This window comes from Rhipicephalus microplus, chromosome 6 (assembly GCF_043290135.1).
Source record: "Rhipicephalus microplus isolate Deutch F79 chromosome 6, USDA_Rmic, whole genome shotgun sequence".
NCBI classification, from domain to species: Eukaryota; Metazoa; Arthropoda; class Arachnida; order Ixodida; family Ixodidae; genus Rhipicephalus; species Rhipicephalus microplus.
In genome coordinates this window covers 40,700,771-40,720,533 of record NC_134705.1, presented here as the reverse complement: position 1 = coordinate 40,720,533, position 19,763 = coordinate 40,700,771, and the positions used below count along the sequence as shown (strand labels likewise).

The 19,763-nt window shown below is 47.1% G+C and overlaps 1 protein-coding gene across 1 annotated transcript in view; it reads right to left on the bottom strand.

Moving 5' to 3' along the window:
- LOC142765245 (uncharacterized) overlaps positions 1 to 19,763 on the bottom strand; it is a 347,073-nt gene that overhangs the window by 27,713 nt on the left and 299,597 nt on the right. Inside the window, exons 3-4 of the mRNA XM_075865936.1 lie at positions 4,852 to 5,066; positions 3,108 to 3,371 (exon numbers count right to left, since the gene is read on the bottom strand). Coding sequence (XP_075722051.1) covers positions 3,108 to 3,371; positions 4,852 to 4,989 — 402 coding nt within the window. The 5' untranslated portion in view covers positions 4,990 to 5,066. The remainder of the gene's footprint in view (positions 1 to 3,107; positions 3,372 to 4,851; positions 5,067 to 19,763) is intronic.

The following is a 19,763-nucleotide window of genomic DNA, read 5'->3' as shown; positions in this document are numbered from 1 at the left end:
TGCGCGAAGCTTTTGCAGCTCGTCGCGTAGAATGCTACAAGCTAGCTCAGCAAGATCTCTCACGATTGTGACTTTGAGTGTAGCCAAGGGTGCTGACAGACATGCAAGGTTGTCGGACCGTTCATACTGCAAAGACCACTGTCTTAGCATTCACTTTATTATTGTTGCTTCACGGAGAAATTCAGCCACCGTAGCTGGTGGGTTTCGTACAAGTCCTGCAAACAGCTGCTCCTTGACACCCCTCATCAGAAAGCACACCTTTTTGTCTTTCCTCATTGCAGAATCAGCGCAACAGAACAGACGAGACATCTCCTCAATGAACATGGCCACACTTTCATTTGGTCTTTGATTGCAAGAATTGAGGAGACGTTCTGCTTGTTCTTTCCGGTCGGCGCTACCATACGTGTTCTGCAGCTGAATGCAAAACACCGGCCAGGTTGTGAGGGCACCCTCGTGGTTCTCAAACCAAATGCCCACTGAATACTTCAGGTAGAAATAGGCACACCGGAGTTTCCGGTGCTCGTCCCACTCGTTGACAATGGCTACTCGATCGTATTGGTCCAGCCACTCTTCAACGTCTTCGTAAGGCTCCCCATGGAAGGGCTTTGGGGTTCGAGGGGCTGGTGGCCATGGAACTGGGGGATTGGCGGTCTGTTCAGTCTGGATTGCAGTTGTCGCATTTGCCATGATTCTGGGGCATTCCAGAAGAGGGCAGAATTGGGGTGGTAGGCCTAGTCGCCGCCGATTGCGTCGAAGGTCGGCTGTTTCTACCAAGGCGTTGATGTTGGGGCCGAGATCTTTTTCGTGGTAACATTGCATAGACTGTTACACAGCACCTCCACCAGTGTCCCGTTACAACGTAACTACAACCTGTAGACAATAGCAGACAAGGACGTCAGACTGATTCAATCAACGGCAATACGACTTTATCGTTGTTGTTGTTGTTGTTTTCCTCTGAAAATGGCTTGTACGAAAAGGAGGGGATTGGTCGAATATAAGGTGAATTTCCCGATACTTTAACCAATGCGTCATTCGTAAAAAACTCTTGTTATTTAATTATTTCTCTGCAAGTGCATCTTCGTCCTCTTTTGAACAGCGGCACAAACAAGCCTGCCAGCATCTATGGAAATAATACTCGCAGAACTTTTACTAGTGGCAATATATTCATTTTTTATGAAGATGTTATACTTCAACAGCGGAATAATTATCGTCGTTGAATCACATTTCCTTCCTATCATGACACATCATTTTGCTACTTTATTGCGTGCTAATATTTATGAGACGGTCCACCGAAGCACAGTAATTCTCTACGCAAGGCAGTGCCCTGGTCATGTCACTGAAGTAAAGTGACAAGAGATTGAGCCAGAATATTTTAGAAGGCTTCAATTGGGTGACCTACATACTCCTCACGTTTTTTACAGTGAAAGTGTCTGAGTGGTCATCGTCTCGTGCTCCGCCATCTGAGATTTTTTTTTATGCTTTGGTCGCACAGTGCCAATATCAGTGTCGTGTTCATTTACACACATCTTGCTGTACTCTCGACTGCATCCAAATAAAAGGGTTGCACATGCAGCCCAACGGCGTCTTGTTGAAGAAAAGTAAGTATTCGTCGAGGTAGACTACTCAAGAAGAATAAAGTACACACTGATTGATTGATTGATATATGTGAGGTTTACCGTTCCAAAACTACTACATGATTATGAGTGACACCGTAGTGGAGGGCTCCGGAAAGTTAGACCGCCTGGGGTTTTTGAAAGTGCACCGAATTCTGAGCACACGGGCTTACGGATTTCGCTTCCATCAGAAATGCAGCTGCAGCAGCCGAGATTCGATCGCGTGACCTGCGGGTCAGCAGCCGAGTACCTTAGCCAATAGACCATTGCAGTGGGGCAAGTACAAATCGCCTCTGCTATGTAACGCACAATGTTTCATGCCGTGTACACCAAGCTCTGAACACGTGTTGCGTTCATCGTCAACAAACAAAATATTTCAATGTTTGCTGGATTATATGTTCGCTCTTCCATTGGCTAATCTATCCTTCTAATACCGTGAAACTCACAGTGCGAACGGGTGACTCTAAATGACCAAAATGCGCTTGTAACAGCCTGTGGTCTTCGTAGAATCAGTGACGTATTTCAGTTTAGGTGTATGGCGACCACCTCGACCCTCTTCCCTGTATCCCGCTGCTGCGGCATGACGGGAGCTAGTTGGAAAGAGAAACTGGGACAGTCTTACAGGCAAGTTCTAAGCGTTATGCGCTATGTGAGCACGGCTTTCGCGCTAGTTGGGATTACATCAGCACGCTTGCGAGAATTTTCGGAACGGAGTTACGGTGAAAAGCGGAGCTACTTCCATGAAAGAAAAAAAAAAGGCATGTAATCGAATATAACCCGTGACTGTAAAAAAAAAGCACTCTTCTGACTTCGTATGTGGATCGGGCTGTCATTTTTTTCTTCTTCGCCGGTGCGCCCATACAATACGGACCACAAACTTCGAAGTATAGTAAATTTCCAACTTATGTGCATCTCTTGCAGAGACATCGCAATACAAGTTCTCTTATATGGACGGCGCAAATATACAGCAAAAAAGCCCATGTTAGAATATATACGCCCCAGCATTGACTTTGTCTCTTGTACACTTTGATCTGACATTTGCTAATCAGCGCGAAGTTATATAAAAGCGCCAAACTATCTTTTTCTCTCCACATGCAACCGGCGCCAACCAAGGCAGCCTTTTCGATCCTCTGTGTGAGTGCCGCGGTGCAGAGAAAAGAGCGGGCCACGCGCACCTCTGGAAACATGCTCTCTCTGTGCGATAGGGATGGCTGGAGAGAAACACGCCGCGCGCCCGCCATCTCGGAGGCCATGATCTAAGAACTGCTTAGTAGACGCGCTGATTTTTGGATACCGTAATTGGGGCCAATGAGCAATCGTTGAGTCATTTGATCAACCGAAAATCGAAGTGCCTGGTTGTATTTTGCATCGTTCAAGAAGCTGCGCATTTGCAGAAAAGTACATCCTACAAATAAGTCCGAGGTATTTTTATGCCACAGAAAGCAATAAGAAAGGTGGAATAACGAAGCACTGAAACAATTTCTTTTTACCTACCTGATGGTTTTCCGAAGGCCTCGTTCCTTTGACTAACGAAGTCAATGCCGATGTGGTGCTCGAGTGCGAAATACCGCATGGCTCGCATACGTGCACCATCACGGGTGCTGAGTCTTCCTCAGCATCCTTCTCGAGTGTGGCCGAGGGAGTCGGTGGCCTGCTGTTGTCCGAAGACACGTCTTGCGCAGAACAGATCTTTTCGGATTCTCCGCATTCGCCATTGATGACCAGGCGCCCCGTATCCTGAGAGTCATGCTGGTTTTCCTGCGTGAACATATGGGGATATAAAAAAAAATAACGAAGCTCAAGGTTGCGTGATTGAATCCCGGCTGTGGCGGCTGCATTTCCTACGGAGGCGGGAATGTTGTAGGCCCGTGTGCTCTTATTTGTGTGCATGTTAAAGAACCCAGGTGGTCGAAATTTCCGGAGCCCTCCACTATGGCGTCTCTCATAATCATTTTCGTGGTTTTGGGACGTTAAACCTTACATATCAATCAATCAATCGATTGAAAATGAGGCTTAAAAAGCAGCTATGTCTTTCAGGTTTCAAAGGCGAAATAATGGTTTTTTTCTCGCCTTGGACTACAGTTACTGCCCGAGCTATCTCCTCTTTCCAACTTACGTCCTAATCAAACACCCTGAAAATGTGAATTAGCAGAAAGCATTTCAGCCTATCAGGATATCACGTATTTCGCCTACACGACGTAAGTGCGTTTTTACTTCGTTTTCGAAAACCCACAAAATGAAGCACGAATTAGTTGACCTACCACAACACTCAGGTGAGGCACAGCAAGACTGGCGTGTGACCAGAAGTCAATGCGGGTACCAGGACCAGTCACAAACGGTACCATTGCATACGAATCATTCGAGACCTTATTTCATTACATCCAGTAAAAAAAACTGATGATAACAGGAACAATGCAGGAAAGGCGGGAAACGCCAGGAGAGAATAAAGCGCTCGTCCTACGTATCTTCAGTTTTTTTTAAAGGTCTCTTAAGATCGGAGGAAGTTGTAAGCTTGTAGTTATCGGCTCTCTTCAAATAAAGAGTGTCCCTGCAGGAAGTGTTTTGCCAGGGGAAAATATTTTCGTAGATATGGCAGGTCCAGAGAAATTTACTGTCCGACAATGTTTCTTTATGTGATGATATGTATATAAACAATGATGATACTGTTGGAAATTTTCCACGCATTTATATACTTGTTGCTGGCGCTCTCATTTAGCACGAGTGACAATTTTTTGTCGCAACTAAGCGTCATTTGTTAACAACAAGACTGACCTTGTTATTAGCAGGATTGCCCGCAGGGACTCACCACCACCGAGTCTTTCCCGGCGGCAAGTTGCCTTTCGTCCTGCCTAATTTACTCCTGTTTATGACGTAATCCCTACCACTAACGTTGTCTACGCTTTCTTGCATTCACTGCCAGTTAGTTAGAATTAAGACTGTTCTCACTAAGATCTAAGAATTGAATATCAGCCCTGAAATTGTACTGCTTTCGTTTATTGGCTTCGTTCACGCCGTAATTCTTGACTAGGTACGCTGCTCACACGCGCTATCTAAATGCGGTAGTATGACACCAACCACTTAAGTAAGTGCACTCAATAACACGTGCTCTTATAGTCGAGTTTGTCGCTTAGGATATGTACTAGAACAGAAAGTCCATTCTATGTGCTCCTGTCGAATTGCAAAAACAACTATTGAGTCCCTTACGTAAAGGCTACTGAGCGACTCGTGTTACACTTACAGAATGTACACCATTCGCGGTCGAAGGCGAACAGATCTCGGCACTGAATATGCGTCGCAGGAAGTCCCACTTGTGGAAGTGCTCCCAGCGGGACACGTAGCCCCGGGAGGTGGGCATCTGGTTCGAGGATTTCTTCATCGTCACGCCTAGCTCCCTTTTGAGCTCCTTGACGAAGTAGTCGCGCAGCCACTTGATCTTATTTTTCACACTTACCACTGCAATAAGAGAAGCGACAGTGCTGAATTGAAGAAATGAAGTACAGCCACTTGGAAAAAGACAGCCACTTGAGGTTAGAGCACTCCATATTGTTTCACTGTCTAATTAAAGAAATGTCAAGAGGCAATTTGAGATGACATAATCCTGTCACATACTACGGATTAGCTTCACCAACAGGCGTGGCATTACTAACTGACATTGTTATTGACAGGTACTATATTACACTTTTCAGCCGCATATACTTCCACACATTAGGTCACACACAATTTAAAAACAATTTCAACCAATGCCACTGCTATTAACTTTCTAGAGGAAATGCAGATGACTCTTCTACACTCAGGCATCGACTGTGAATGTCAAAAGGATGAGCACTTGCAGAATGAATACTTAGTGGTCGTTTGGTTACGCCAGATCAATTAATAATGAAAGAGATGTCCAACGAAGATGGCTGTTCCATCTAGCGTCATTTGTTTCCAATAGGCAACTTGACTTCACATAGCTTGACGTTCCAATATGCCCATCCAAACTCATTACTTTGCATTTTTGCGCATATCTCATTAAAAAAATATATCGCGCGCAGTTCTGAAACGTTTCGCACTGCTCCGCAATCCGGGTCAAGATTTGCTCCGGGGTGCCTTATGGTGCATTCAGACGACGGATCGAATCCCGATGTGGCGAGACGGACGGCGCGTCACGTGACCTCACATCAGCGATTCCCCTCGTCCGCGACTCGTCCGCGCGGCTCGCGGACGGATGAACCCAACCTGTTTCTCACATCGGGATTCTGGCGGGGGAGAGCCGGTACTTCAGCGGATTAGCTCGGGATTTCTGGCAACCAGTACACTTTTCGTCTGCTCGTGGCATATCCTCCATGGCTCGCGGATAGCTGCATGACTGGTCGGCATCATCTACGCTTGAGCATGGTTTACTTAGTTTCCGGAGACTTTGTTCTCAGGTGATTAAATATGCAGAAATCACTTTTGGTGGTTCGGGAAATGTCGCCACCGTCGCTTAACACGCGAGATTCTTAGCCGTCATGGTGGTGAAATATTCTAACTTCTGCAACCAGCGACGTGCCGCTTCTAAAAAAAGGCGGGAGACACGTTTAGAAGTTCTACAAGTGGGGAATAATGTAGTTGAAAGAATATCCTGCTAGCAACTCCCTTTTCTCCTGAAAGAATAACACTCCTCGTTCATTTGTCACAACGAGACAGACATCGCAGCCAAGCGTCGCTTCTTGCGAGCATCCATGTTGAATACTCTCAAACCGGTCTACTTTCAGCGGGCGCAGGTGAGCGGCGAACCTGCTGTCGAGGGTAATCCGGCTGTTTTCTCCTAGGACACCATCCGTCGTGTGGATGCGTCTGCAAGCGGATCATCCGCGGATTAGCCGTCCGCGTCCACGACAAATCCGGATTTGGTCCGTCGTCTGAAGGCACCATTATTGTCATTAGGAAAAGCAGGGCCGCAGCCAATAAATTTTTTCTGGAGGGGAGGTAGGCGCAAGCATTAGCTTTCCTCTTTGACTTGACTAACGGCGGTAGTTTGAGCAGATATGATGTACATGTATATCAAGCCATGAAATCCCCACCTTTCCCTGCGTATGCTCGTGAAGAGAGTAAGAAAAAAGTGAAGGAAGCGCTGTAAAATTAGTAAGCGACAGGTAGAAAGACCGTTTGGAGCAATGGCCTCTCGTCGCGCCAATGAATGGTCTAGTCTTCGCAAACACATCTTTGCGACGACCCACCCAACCAGAGAAGAAATCGTTAATTGTTAATCTCTTGTTATGCGTAGATGGCGTAGTCATCGTCGGAGCGAAGTTCGTTTCACATGTTAAGGACGGCTCCACTCACGACACGGCATGATAGGTATACGCAGCATGTTTTGTACATTGATCATTACATTTCGGTTTTGCATACTTTACTGAGTGATTTTCTTACTATGGATGTTTGTGACTGCATGCCTATGAGAATGATTTTTATGTTGCGCTAGCTGTACATGTCCCGCAGCCCTGATGCAGTGATTGCTTTTAGTCAACATTTTTTTTATTTTACTGCGTGCATTCTAGCATGCTTGCAATCCACAATAAGTAATTTTTTGCAAGTTATTCTGTACGTTGGCAACACAATTTTTCACGCGTTATTTTATGGGCAGACGACTTTCTCACAACCTTGGTTGACAATACAGTTGCACTGTGGCTTTTGATAGCAATGAAAAACTTCAGTCGCAGAGGTTTTATCGTGAATCCTATGAAGGCAAGGTCATCATTGTAGAAAAATGTTTACTTGGTCTCAATCGAAAATGCGCCTAGGACCAGACAGTTACCTACTCGCATAGAAATAATAGCTTGTTTGCAGCGTATACCATATTGATGATTTGATTTGTGGGGTTGAACGTCCCAAAACCACTATTTGATTATGAGAGACGCCGTAGTGGAGGGCTCCGGAAATTTTGACCCTGTAAGCGACGGTGGCTCGTCGGCCGGGTCCCATTTACAGGTACGCGCAAGTGGCGCTTAATTCGCTCCATCTGCTTTGGTAAAGCAGCCTTCCAGGCGTACATAGCTGTAGCACATCCGACGTACCCAGATTAACCAGCCTTGGAACGCTTATTCATCACATGTATACACGAGTCCGAACGATATGTCTTGTGCTGACACAGCTAGGGGAAGCGTAGCGTCCCCTGTTGTAGCGCGCGGTCGACGCGACACGATCAGCTGAGAGAGAAAAAAAAAGAAAAGTTAGGGGGGAGGGGGGCAGCGCATCACCTCCTGCGACTCTATTCAGTTTTCCCCGTCATCCCTAATACTGAGACGCGATATCTTAATCGCACAGCTGCGCACACAGCAAAAGAACGCTCCTAGACTTCTGCTAGGCGCGGTTCATTCCGTAAATAAAACGAATTCTGTAATGCGCGGTTCATTCCGGTAATTAAAACGGAATTAAAACGGCCTCTTATTGCACGGCAGCACGACACTCGACTTCTGCTAGGCTCGGTTCATTCCGTTAATACAAACGGCCAGCGTCGCTCATGCACTCGCGAAGTGCACCGCGGATAGCACCAAACTCGTACGGAGAAGCCACAACTACAAGAGAAAATTTTTCAGCCAAGAAATGCACCGCGGATAGCACCAAACTATTACGGAGAAGCCACAACTACAGGAGAAATTTTTTAGCCAAATTTAGCGGCAATCTGGCAACAACTGCCCCAAAGTCTGGCAACAGACTTATGCAACGCCAAAAGGAACCTTCCCTATGGGCGCGAGGACATACCGTGGCGCCGTCATGCGGAGGCGTCCCTGTGACATATACGTACGTGTTGGATTGCTCCGCTCACGGAGGAACCTTCCTCCGTGGCTCCGACACTCTCTCGCGTGCAGTCGCGTCTCCTCTTTTTATAATTATTATCTTGTACTTCACTCAATGAATTCACTAAAATACTGCTCCAGCTTCTTCCCCGACTCTATGAAGTGCAAAATAACTGCCCCGGAAAATCATTACGCTTCTCATAATGCCTCACTGCCGGCGTCGTCTGCTATGACCAGCTGAATGAAAACCACGGGGGCCGAGTGCGCTGCCTCTGTAAAACGTGGTAACTTAATCCTTGGCGAATTGAAGTATAAAATGGGTAATAATGGTAAAGAAACTTATCTTTGATACAAGAAATTCGCGCAATCCCACTACTTCATTCATTGTAGGTTTGCGTCTAAAGAGGCGCCGCGGTTGACATGACAAGCATGCGTAAAGTGCATTTTCGTTTGGCACACATAGCCCTACGAACCGCAGCGCAAGTGGATTCCATGCTGTGTGTGAAGCAACACAGCATTCTTACATCCGCATGCAGCCGGAATCATTGCGGCTGCATTGGGGTTATTGCGGGCAAATGTGAGAGTCGCGCACGCGCGTGCCTCATTCACAGTTGTAACTTTTCTCCACGGCAGGATCCTAATATTTATTGCACAAAACTTCTATGGTGGCCACACGTTGCACATTCGATCGACATCGAGCCACACATCGGTGAAAATCGTGAATGATTGGCTCAGGCACAGCGCTTCTATAAACGGGTAAATTATGTTAAAAAAAATATGATCCCGACTCTACCTCAAGCAAGTGGGAGAGGTCCCTCAGGAGCTCACTTCTCGCCGACCAGTAATGGGCCGTCCAGCAGGCCCACGAAGCGGCCGCCAGGTACTCCCTGTCGGTCCCTACGTGGGAGATGCCCGCTACGCGCTAAGCGCGTCCTGCAGGACTGAAATAAAGTTTTTTTAGATGCGGAGCATCTTATACTCGCGCCTTGTAGTGCGCCGTCCGCGTCGTCCGCGCCGTCCACACCGCTTCTCGAACATTCGACAGCTGACGCGCGCGCATGCGCCGTCGCGCCGTCGCCCACTCTTCCACCATCTGTGCATCCCTTCCTCCTCTACACACCGCGCGCGCTTCACTCCTCCACCATCTGTGCACCCTTCCTCCTCTACACACCGCGTTCGACATCTACAATTCTCCTGATTCTCCAGTGGACGCGCATGTGGCGTCGCGCTTCGAGAACATTCAACAGCTGACAGTGCATGCGCCGTCGTGCTGTATATATACTCAAGGTCGGCGCTCGCTCGCTCAGTTGCCGCTCGTCGGTTGGTTTGTACGGCGCGTCGATGTCCAAGGTCGCGGTGAAATGAATTCCAACGAATCCACAAACACAATGATCGACGTCCCTTCGACCAGCGCCGCCCTTTCGCATACGTGTGTACGTGTTCACTCATTTAACACCCCCTCCTACAACCACGTTAACCAATTTAGCCATCGACCCAAGTAAGTCGCAATTTAACACCCCATTTCACAACCACGTTAACCAATTTAACCATCGACCCAAGTAAGTCGCACTTTAACACCCCGTTAACCAATTATATGGTCCGCATCCTCCTCAGTGTTCCCCCGAGGGAAGCTGCGGGCAATTTTTTTCATTCCATTCCATCAGCCAGCCGTATCACTTTGTGCCCTTGAATGTGCATGCTGCGGGGTCTTGCGTACCGTGATCCAAACGGCAATTTCATTAAATTTCCAATGTCCAGTTTTTTGGGGTTTATTTATAAGCTCTGTTATGTGTCATGGCAGCTCTTTGAAGATGAATCAGTTCTCGAAGCCAACCGCGCTTTTGCCTGTAGATCAAAACAACATTGAGAGGAACTGACGGTGCCTATGCACCAATCCGCAGACGTAATCTAAGGAATTAAACCTGTGAGCTTAAGTCACGGACGGCAGTGGCGTCGGCAGAAACTTTTCGGACGGGGAACCCCTCTGAATAGAGTTGGGTCTGGACAGGCAGAGGTAGTAAACCATTGTTTTGTGCGAATACACCATGGAATTTGTTTGGGGGGGGGGGGGGGGGGGCTTGGTGTGGCAGCCTTTGGCTACGCCACTGGCGGATGGAAACCAGTGTGGTCGGGTACACACAGGGGGACGAACAACCGGAGAGGAGGATGGTGGTGCAGACTGCGGTAAAGGTTACCTTAGGCACTGTGCCGTGCTCCCGACCGGGTTGCAGAAATTAGGTGCCTTTTCTCATCTTCTAAGCACTACCACCACCAATAGAAGTAAGCTTTAGCAAAGACCGGAGCAGCGCATCTATGACGTAAGTAAGAAGGTTTCATTGAACGCTCAGGCCAAACACGCAGAAGCAACTGACCACGAAATAGACCGAAATAGGGAGAAAATGGCGAAAATAAAGGAAAAATAATTGGACTTCTGTGCTATCTTGACTCTCTGACAATTCAGACAACGTTGCACGTTTCTAAATGTATAATAACAGTAACTTCCCTTACATTAAGGCTGCTACGTCCTAATTTAAATTATGCATAATTAAGCTGTTTCCAGAGTCATTTTTCGTTGTGAACGAGGTTCCCATGTGGAAACTAAATCGATCTGCTTTTATGTGAACATTCATGCTCTGAGCTCGGTTTAACCCCGTGGGCACGAAATAACCACTACAAAGAAAGATAGAGGTGACAGTGGCACAGCCAGCGGCCATGACAACGGCATCGCATACGCAGCGAACTGGGGCATGCCGCCGGTCACTTTTACTGCGACTTTTTGCATTCTGTACGCTGCAGAAGTCTGTGCACCTTAAGTCCGAGCAATACAACGCTGTTCAAGAATGAAAACACCGCGAAGTCTTGTGTAAAAGCAACGCATCCAACTGCCAACTTTCTTTTGCCACAACGAGGCGAGACCACGTGACCGAACCCTGCACGTCACAGCGATTGCAGCGCTCACGCCTCCAGCGGTGGCCGGCGACTGCGCATTGCCGGCCAGCGTTGCGCACGGCTACAGTGACGTCAGACGTTTGGTTGAGGGTGGAATTTCAAGTGCGTTAACCCGAGGCGCACCACTAAAGCTTGATTTTATTTCAAAATCAGCCCTTCCTTGGCACGAAAGTAAGACTACGAGGTTTCGGGACCACTATTTCAACAATCAACGTCGACCTTATAGTTGTTTTTAGTGTCTCTTTAAGCTTCGCCTGTAAAAGTGGAACGCGACAGCGATATCCTGTCCCAAGTGCGTACTGAGTTTATAATGGCTTGTGTCAGTCAAGCTTTCGCATACGGCTGCATTCCATGTAATGGGTAGCATGCTTTCTACCATGGGCAATTGTGCGCGTGAAATCGTTTTGCAGCTTGTAATGCACCCACTAAGAAAAAAGGCGCAGCAAGGTGTCTGCCTTTTGAAGTGAGTGGCCTGCTAAACACCATGAAATCATCATAACCGCATGTTGTGACGCTCGATCACATGTACCACGCAGGCTTGTACGCTTTTACCGTGTATCACTGCGATATTACATGTAGTAGTGTGAAGCATGCATACAAGAGGCGTGCGGTTGTTGCCTTCACTGCACACACAAGCAGAGGAGATTATTTCCACTGCATTTCCAAGAGCACGCGTGGCTCTGAAGTAGAACAAGGAGAACACCGGCTTTGCACGCAAACAGTCCGTGTTCGATCCCCTCTTGGATCCTAAAGAGGCGGTCTTGATCCCCACTCTAATCCACAAATTTCTTATTCTTTGTTTTGTTCCTAATTTTTCAGTCATTCATCAGAAGATAATTTTTCGCTCACAACCGATGATGTCACTGCCGACACGGACACCAGCATTTTTTTCGAAACGAGCCATTTACCGTTCTTTTGTCAATAAATATCCGAGCATGGATTATACCATGATTGTACAGGGCTGGTGACGGCAAAGATCTGCTTGTTGGTTAAAAAATGTAAGGTAAACGAACGTGAACGGAAAAAGAACACCTTGTTATTAACCTATAATACTTCTGTAATCCTACATTTCCGATGGAGGCGGAAATGTGGTAGGCACGTGTGCTCAGATTTGGGTGCACGTTAAAGAACCCCAGGAAGTCGAAATTTCCGGAGCTCTCCACTACGGCGTCTCTCATAATCATATGGTGGTTTTGGGGCGTTAAACCCCACATATCAATCAAATCTCTAATCCTAATATTGTACATCTACGATAATAGTCGATTGCATGTCCATTTCCTCTCCAAGTTTGTGTTAGGCCAAGCCTGAGAGTTGCTTCCTCTTATCTACCACCTGATTCTTCATCCATCGGCACTGATGCGGATGCGCATTATAAATGAAGCAGTGTCATCGTGATCATTATAAAAGAAAAGTCTTTGGGTGCAAGATAAATGTATTGCACATTGTTATCGTTTTACTGCGGTAGCCAATGAACAAAGTCTGCGGAGATTTAGGAAGTCGCCGCCATCATATTTGCGGTGACTGTAGACTACTGCAGAGAGAGATAGCGAACTTTTTTTTGAAAGGCAGAAAACTTGACCAGCGTATGCAGCTTTTAATAGCTTGTTAGATTCCTTGTCGAAATTCTTTAAGAGCAATAATCCGAAGCTTTGATAAGCCGATAAAGAGCTGTTTTGCCGAGGGGAACCTATAACAAAAACGCTTTGGCAGAGGTTAACAAGAATTGCGTCCTTGTGGAAAAAAAGTTACATTGAGAGTGAAAACAAGGTTAATCTATTGTTGGAAGTGGTTGAGTCTCAGCATGCTACCAAGAGAGATAGCAATGGAAGATTTAGCCTCAGTGTTTCTTTTTTTGCCAAGATCTATAAGCCTGAATTTCCATTGAGGACTATAGTTCGTGAAGAGGGATCGCAGCAGAAGAATGTTAGCCAGTTCTTGTTAAATCAGCTCAAAATGTGCGTGACGAACGACTCGTTTTGAATAAAAAAAGAGTTGACTGAAGACGCTAAATCTTTTTTTAAGTTAATCAAGATGTTCTTGTGGTTTCTTTTTTTTCAGTAGAATGGGCAAGATTTCATTTATTCTGTTCCACAAAAGCAACTTATGGTCTCTGCGAAAGAATGCGTAGAAAATAACGATGACGTGTCTTTCCCAAACTCGGCAGTATGGTTCGTCGATAACATTTTGTCGTTTTTGCAGTTTTATCTAAGCTGTACTTTTGTTTTGTTTGGCGAAGAGCCGCTTTCTCAACGCAGTGGCATATGCATTTATTTTTGCGTAACCCTGCCTCATGTGACTTTTTTTTTTGCTAAGGTTGACAAGCGTCTAAAACAGGTTTTTGATGAGGGGCGAGTCTTGACAGTTTTTAGCTATGTTGGCAATTTTTCAGTGCTTTTAAAGGAACAGCCCACCTTTGCCTACCCTTCTACAGTAGGCGAAATTTTATTAGTTTTTAGCTCACGGAATCCTGGCTTGTATTTTACCCCCGAACTCCACGATCCTTTGGTTTTACAGTTTCTAAACTTACAAATATAGTTTTGTGATGGACACACTTGCGGAGATATTATCCAAGAGCTAAGAAGGATTTGCTGCCCTTTGATTCTGTCAATTCAAAAGAAATCAAGAGAGCTACAGCGTTGATGTACATACCTGGAATTGGCACTAAAAATATCATGCCCATATAAAATTGTGTCCAGCTTTTAAAATCAGCTCCGCAATCTTTCGACTGAGAGGTTCCCCAACTAGGCCTTGGTGGCTGTTTATGAAACCTTCCTTGAAAAATTGAAACGTTGAGCGGAACGTGTGGCGGTTGAGGAACACCGGAAGGCGCTTAGGTTTGAACTTGTGCCAAGCGTTCATAAGCCACAACCTGAAAAATGTGGCAAGTATAGGCACGGAGTTCCTGCGTGTTTCTCTGCTCCCAACAAGCTAAAAAAGTTGTGTCAACGTATGTGCAACGTAAGCAAACGTGTAATTTGAAAAGAAGCGAAAAGCACCGTTCATGTCATGTGGGATGTTATACGTTGGGCAAATCAATTGCAGTATTAATGACCATTTGGGGGAACGCGAACAAAAATTTTGAATGCTGGATAAGTCCGCACGTATAATTGCACATGTTAGTGCATGCACAGGATGTGTGGTCCGGTTAGAAGGAACGACGATTCTGCATAGGAGTAATCACAAGACTGCACTGCACGCGTTATTTTAGAAGCGTATATAAGAAACTTGATAACAAGAGCGTTAACACCTCACCTATTGCCCCCTTTGATGCCCAATTTCATCTGCTAGATGAGATTGTTGGGTCTTAGATTGAGAAGTAGAAGAAAGAAAACGCGTTTGTTGTAATTATTCATTGCCGGGCTTCTTTGAGTCGGTGGCGCTGTGCACTGAAGCAGTCTTGTTATTTATCCCTCTCTCTTTTTTAAAGCTTCACTCTGGCTAATGTAATCCATTTCATGGAGCCATCAAAATATGAGTTCCAAGTCAGCACCTTTGTGTGTGTGTGTCTTCTGTCTCGAGAGCGTGCGTTCCCGCTGTACTCCCTTGCTTCCTTTTTTGCAACACGCAGCCGTACTACTTGCACACATCGCCGGTTTAAGGTACATGACATCTTACATCATCAATGGCCTAAGGTCGCTTCAAATGCAAACCTTCTTTGTGCCAATTCAGACGCTCTTTTCTTTGTCCTTTATTTCAGCTAGTGCTTCTTGGGCGTCTATAGGACCCACTAGCTCAGAAACAGGGGCTCGTGTCAGTACTTTGCGATCTGTAGTTTTTTTACCATTCCGTTTGTTCTTTGCACTGTTATTGTTTACGCTACATGAGTTGCCTCAGATCGCCAGGTAATCTCGCCACACTTACGTTCGCCTTGCACGCTTTACTCTGGTATAAGGTAACAGCATTCTCCAACTAACTTTTTCTTAAATTAAGACTCTTGGTAACAAATCACCGCGTTCCAGAAATGCACATGAAAGTTGCCATGTTTTGCCTACCTTCTCTATTACCCCTTTGTTAAGCAATTACTGCCTTTCACATATTAGCCTCACCATGCCTTGCGTACCTTCTCGTCAGCTCTTTTTTAAGTAAAACTGCTATCTTTCATTACACATCAGAGTCACCATACCTCGCGTACGTTCTCTATAGCAAACTTGTTAAGTGATTATGGTTCGTCTTGGTTGAACAGCGCACGCAAAACTAGGACGAAGAATAGAAACACAGACAAGCAATTTTTCTTCGTCCTAGTCTCGCGTGCGCTGTTCAACCAAGATGACCACATATCAACTCCCTCAAGGTTCATTCTTTTGATGTAATTACTGCTTTTTCGAATTACACATTGGAGTCACCAGGCCTTGCAGTCCAACCATACCTTGCTTTTGGCCCCTTTGCTAAGTAATTACTGCTTTCGTGAATTACTCACTGAAGTCACTATGCCTTGCTTGCCTTCTCTTTGGCCCTTTTAACCAGCGATGAATTTTTTAATATGACAGTTATGGGTATGCGCTACGACTGCAGCAAAGTACGTGTTAGAAAATTTCTTCACAAGAGTGTAGCAACAACTAATGAAGTCTTAAAAAGTACACCATCTTTCACTAAACAGAACCAGGTGTAGATGCGAAGCAGCGGGCGCTAAAGCTTACACTTAGGCGGCATTCACCCTGGCTCTCATCGATGCGTTATGCTGTGAGGGCTGGGCGGGCTAGGCATGAAGGCTGAGAGGCGTTGTGAACGAGAAGAATGCGCTTTATTCGAACATGAAAACGTGCCGACCGCGCCGGAGGCGGGAGCGAGATTGATAAAAACGTGTCCCCCGGCCCTCGCTTGGGCTTGGAGTTTATCTGAGTAAAGGCGCCGCAGGTGGCGCTGCCGATTAGATAGGCCGCTACGCTATAGTGCGCATGCGGGCGCTCACATCCGGCCCCTCCTTGTCTGACCAAGTCCCATTGGTCTAGGAAAGGAGCACTACTTGGTGGCTTCACTGCGAGAGAGAATAGTCCTTCAAGCGCTCGGGTGGGCGCTTTTGGCGGTGAGGTCGCGAGGAGGGTACCGCTGGAGGCAAAACTGCAGGGCCAAGGGAAACTGGTGGTTGAGATAACTCATTGCCAACACTGGGAGAGCCAGATAAGTCACACAAAGGCCACTCTTGGGTTTTCACAATGTAAGGCTCGACATAAGGTGGCACGTAGTGCTTGAGTTGAGAGACGTGCACTATCCTGTCTTGGAGTCGATCACGAGGACCTTGACCAGTTACGCGGCTAACGACAAACGTAACGGGTGTTTTCTGGTTGGTGATTTGGTATATTCCCTTGAATTTGGGTGCCAACTTTCCAGTTCCATCTGCTACAGGCTCTTGGCGGCGCACCCAGACGAACTGGCCGACTTGGAAGGAGTGGTCTCGATGGGACTGATCATATGCTGTCTTCCGTTTCCCTTGTGCTTCCTCGGTATTACTTGCTGCTACGGCCCGGTTCTGAGACAGCATTAGGAGACGGTCTTGTAGGGTCCTGGCTGTGGCGGGACGGTGGCGTTGATATGGGAGCTTGGGGACGTATCCATACAGTAGTTCAAATGGAGAGAAACAGCTGCTGGCGCTATAGCTTGTGTTGATGGCAAAAGCAGCTTCTTCGAGTTTGCTTGCCCAGGAGGTCTGGTCCGTTGGACACAGCTTACGAAGAACGGAGACTAAAGTCCCATTGCTTCTCTCTACAAGACCATTGCTGGCTGCGCGGTATGCCACTGAATAATGAATCTCAGCACCGTGCATGTGCATGAAGTGCTTAAACTGGTGAGATTCAAAGGCTGCTCCATGGTCAGACATGCAGTCATCAGGACAACCAAAGCGGAAGAACACCGACTGTAAATGTGCTATAACTTCCTTAGCTGATGTTGAAGTTACAGCCGCTGGGACAATGAAACGCGTGGCAAAGTCAATGACATTCAAAATGTACTTCTTTCCTGAAGCAGCCGGCATTGTGATGTGATCAATGGCAATTAAGGCAAAAGGAACATCCGACACTGGCATGAGACCCATTTTGCCAACACTTTTAGATATTGGGCGGTTGTTGCTTTGGCAGATCTGGCATGCTGTGACGTAGTGGGTCACTGAAGACGTAAGGTTTGGCCACCAGTAACGTTCTCTCACTTTGGTCAGTGTCCGGGTTACATCCATGTGGCCTCCACCGTCATGAACAACCTCCAGGACAGCCTGGCGCATCTTTGCTGGCACTACAATAGCTTGAGAACCTGAAGTCGCGTCACTATGGTACAGGATGTCATCAATTATGGCAAGGTCATGGTCCCACGATTCTGAAGATGACAGAGAGCGACGAAGGTCCTGGCACTCTTTGTCTTCTGCTTGCATAGCTGCGAGAGACTGTGTCTGATGGAGGACTGCTGCAGATAATCGTGACAGCATGTCAGCAACCACGTTTTGACGGCCTGGATGGTGCTGCACAGTGAAGTCGAACTCTGTAAGATCCATCAACATGGTCGTAAAACGACGTGAAGGCCTGATGTTGGCTGTTAAGCATGCAACGGTCCAGTTGTCAGTCAACAGGCAAAATTTCTTGCCGAGCAAGTAGTGTCGGAACTTGATCGTAACCGCCCAGTGGACACCAATACACTCCCAAACGTTGCTATGCAACTTCTTCTCTGCGGCCGTGAGTGCACGACTCGCATATTCGATCACAGTTTCTTTTCCACACTGTTTCTGAGAGAGCACAGCACCAATTGCGGTTCCTGAGGCATCTGTTGTGACTGTGGTTTGGGCGTCTGGATCAAAATGGCCCAGTACAGGTGCCTCTGTTAATGCTGTGCGAATTCGCTGAAAGGCTTCATTGCAGTCGCTGGTCCAGGCAAACTCCTCAGACCGTATGAGACTCTGCAACGGTGCTGCTATCCGAGAGAAATTCTTCACAAATCGGCGATAGAAGTTTGCTGTCTGGAGCCATGACAAAACTGCTTTGCTGTTTGCAGGCTGTGGGATTTTCATGATGGCTTCGACTTTGGCAGGGTCAGGCTGCTTGCCGTCCCTGCTCAAAATGAATCCGAGAAACCTGATAGACTTCAAAGCAAACTTACACTTGTCAAGTGAAACTTTGAATCCACTGGCAAGGAGTGCACCAAGTACTTCGTCGAGTAACCTTGCAAACTCGTCAAAAGTTGGCGCAAAAACCAGAACATCATCCAAGTACACCCGCACACCGCACTTTGGGCAATGGGGCTGCAGGTTAGCAAAAATTGACTGCATGGCTCGCTGGAAAGTGGCAGGTGCGTTCTTCAGCCCAAATGGCATGCGGGTCCACATAAAGGTGCCATAGTGGGTCACAAAAGCAGTTTTTGCCTGGTCTTCCTTACGAACGCGAACTTGCCAGTAAGCAAACTTTAGGTCAAGGCAGGCGAAGTACTGTGACCCAGCAATGTCATCCATGATGTCATCCGCATGTGGAAGTGGTTGCACGACGTTCACAGTCATCTTGTTTAGGGGCACATAGTTAACACAAAGGCGCTTCTTGCTACCTCGGCTGACAACCACTGCGGGGAATGCCCAAGGTCCTAAGGCTGGTAGAATGATGCCTTGCCGAAGGAGTGTGCTTATTTGAGCCTCAAGAAAACGACGGTCTGCAGCAGAGTAACGGTAAGGGGATCGACTGTATGGCACAGCATCGGGAAGAAGGTCGATTGAGTGTTCAACACCCTCGTACAGACCTAAGTCATCCTCTTCACGAGCGAATACTTCAGCGTGCTTCGAAAGAATGCTCGTGATTTCCCGTTGTTGATGTGCTGGCAAATGGCTACCAACCTGAGCGGCAGGCAAGGATGGGTCAATGCAAACCTCTATTGTTGAAGAAGCACCTCGCCTGCATTCAGAAGACGGGCCGTTGGTGTTTGAAACCTCATATTGACAAGATAGTGCTAACCACGGGGGTTCATCTGGGCCTGGGAGTGGCATTCGCTGGAGGCCTGCTGAGCTGTGGTGTCCAGATACATGGTAATTGAAAGATGACCCCTGGATCATAACAGCGTTCGACATCCTGGGCAACAGTCGCTCATAGCACCGCACACTTGTTCCTGTGGTGGGATGACGAATTTCAGTTGGCATGGGTGGCTGGAACACCAACTGTGCGTGACTGGCAGCAAACCAGTCTTCCCCCAATATAAGTGGCATGGCATTGTTATCGAGGACGGCGGCTTCCACCAAACCGGTGATGGGTCCCACAGAGATCTTCAAGCAGATAGCACCAGCAGGAGCCACTGTCGTTCCTCCAACGACAACTAGAGGGGGTCTGGTCCAGGGCAGGAGGGGCAAAGATCTGACAAGGTGACGAGAAACAAGTGTCACCTTGGAACCACTGTCTGGAAATGCGTCCACTTGGCCGCTTCCAGCAATTGTGGCGTTTACAAGGGCGCATTGGACCAGCGATCCATCAAGGGTCTCGGAAAG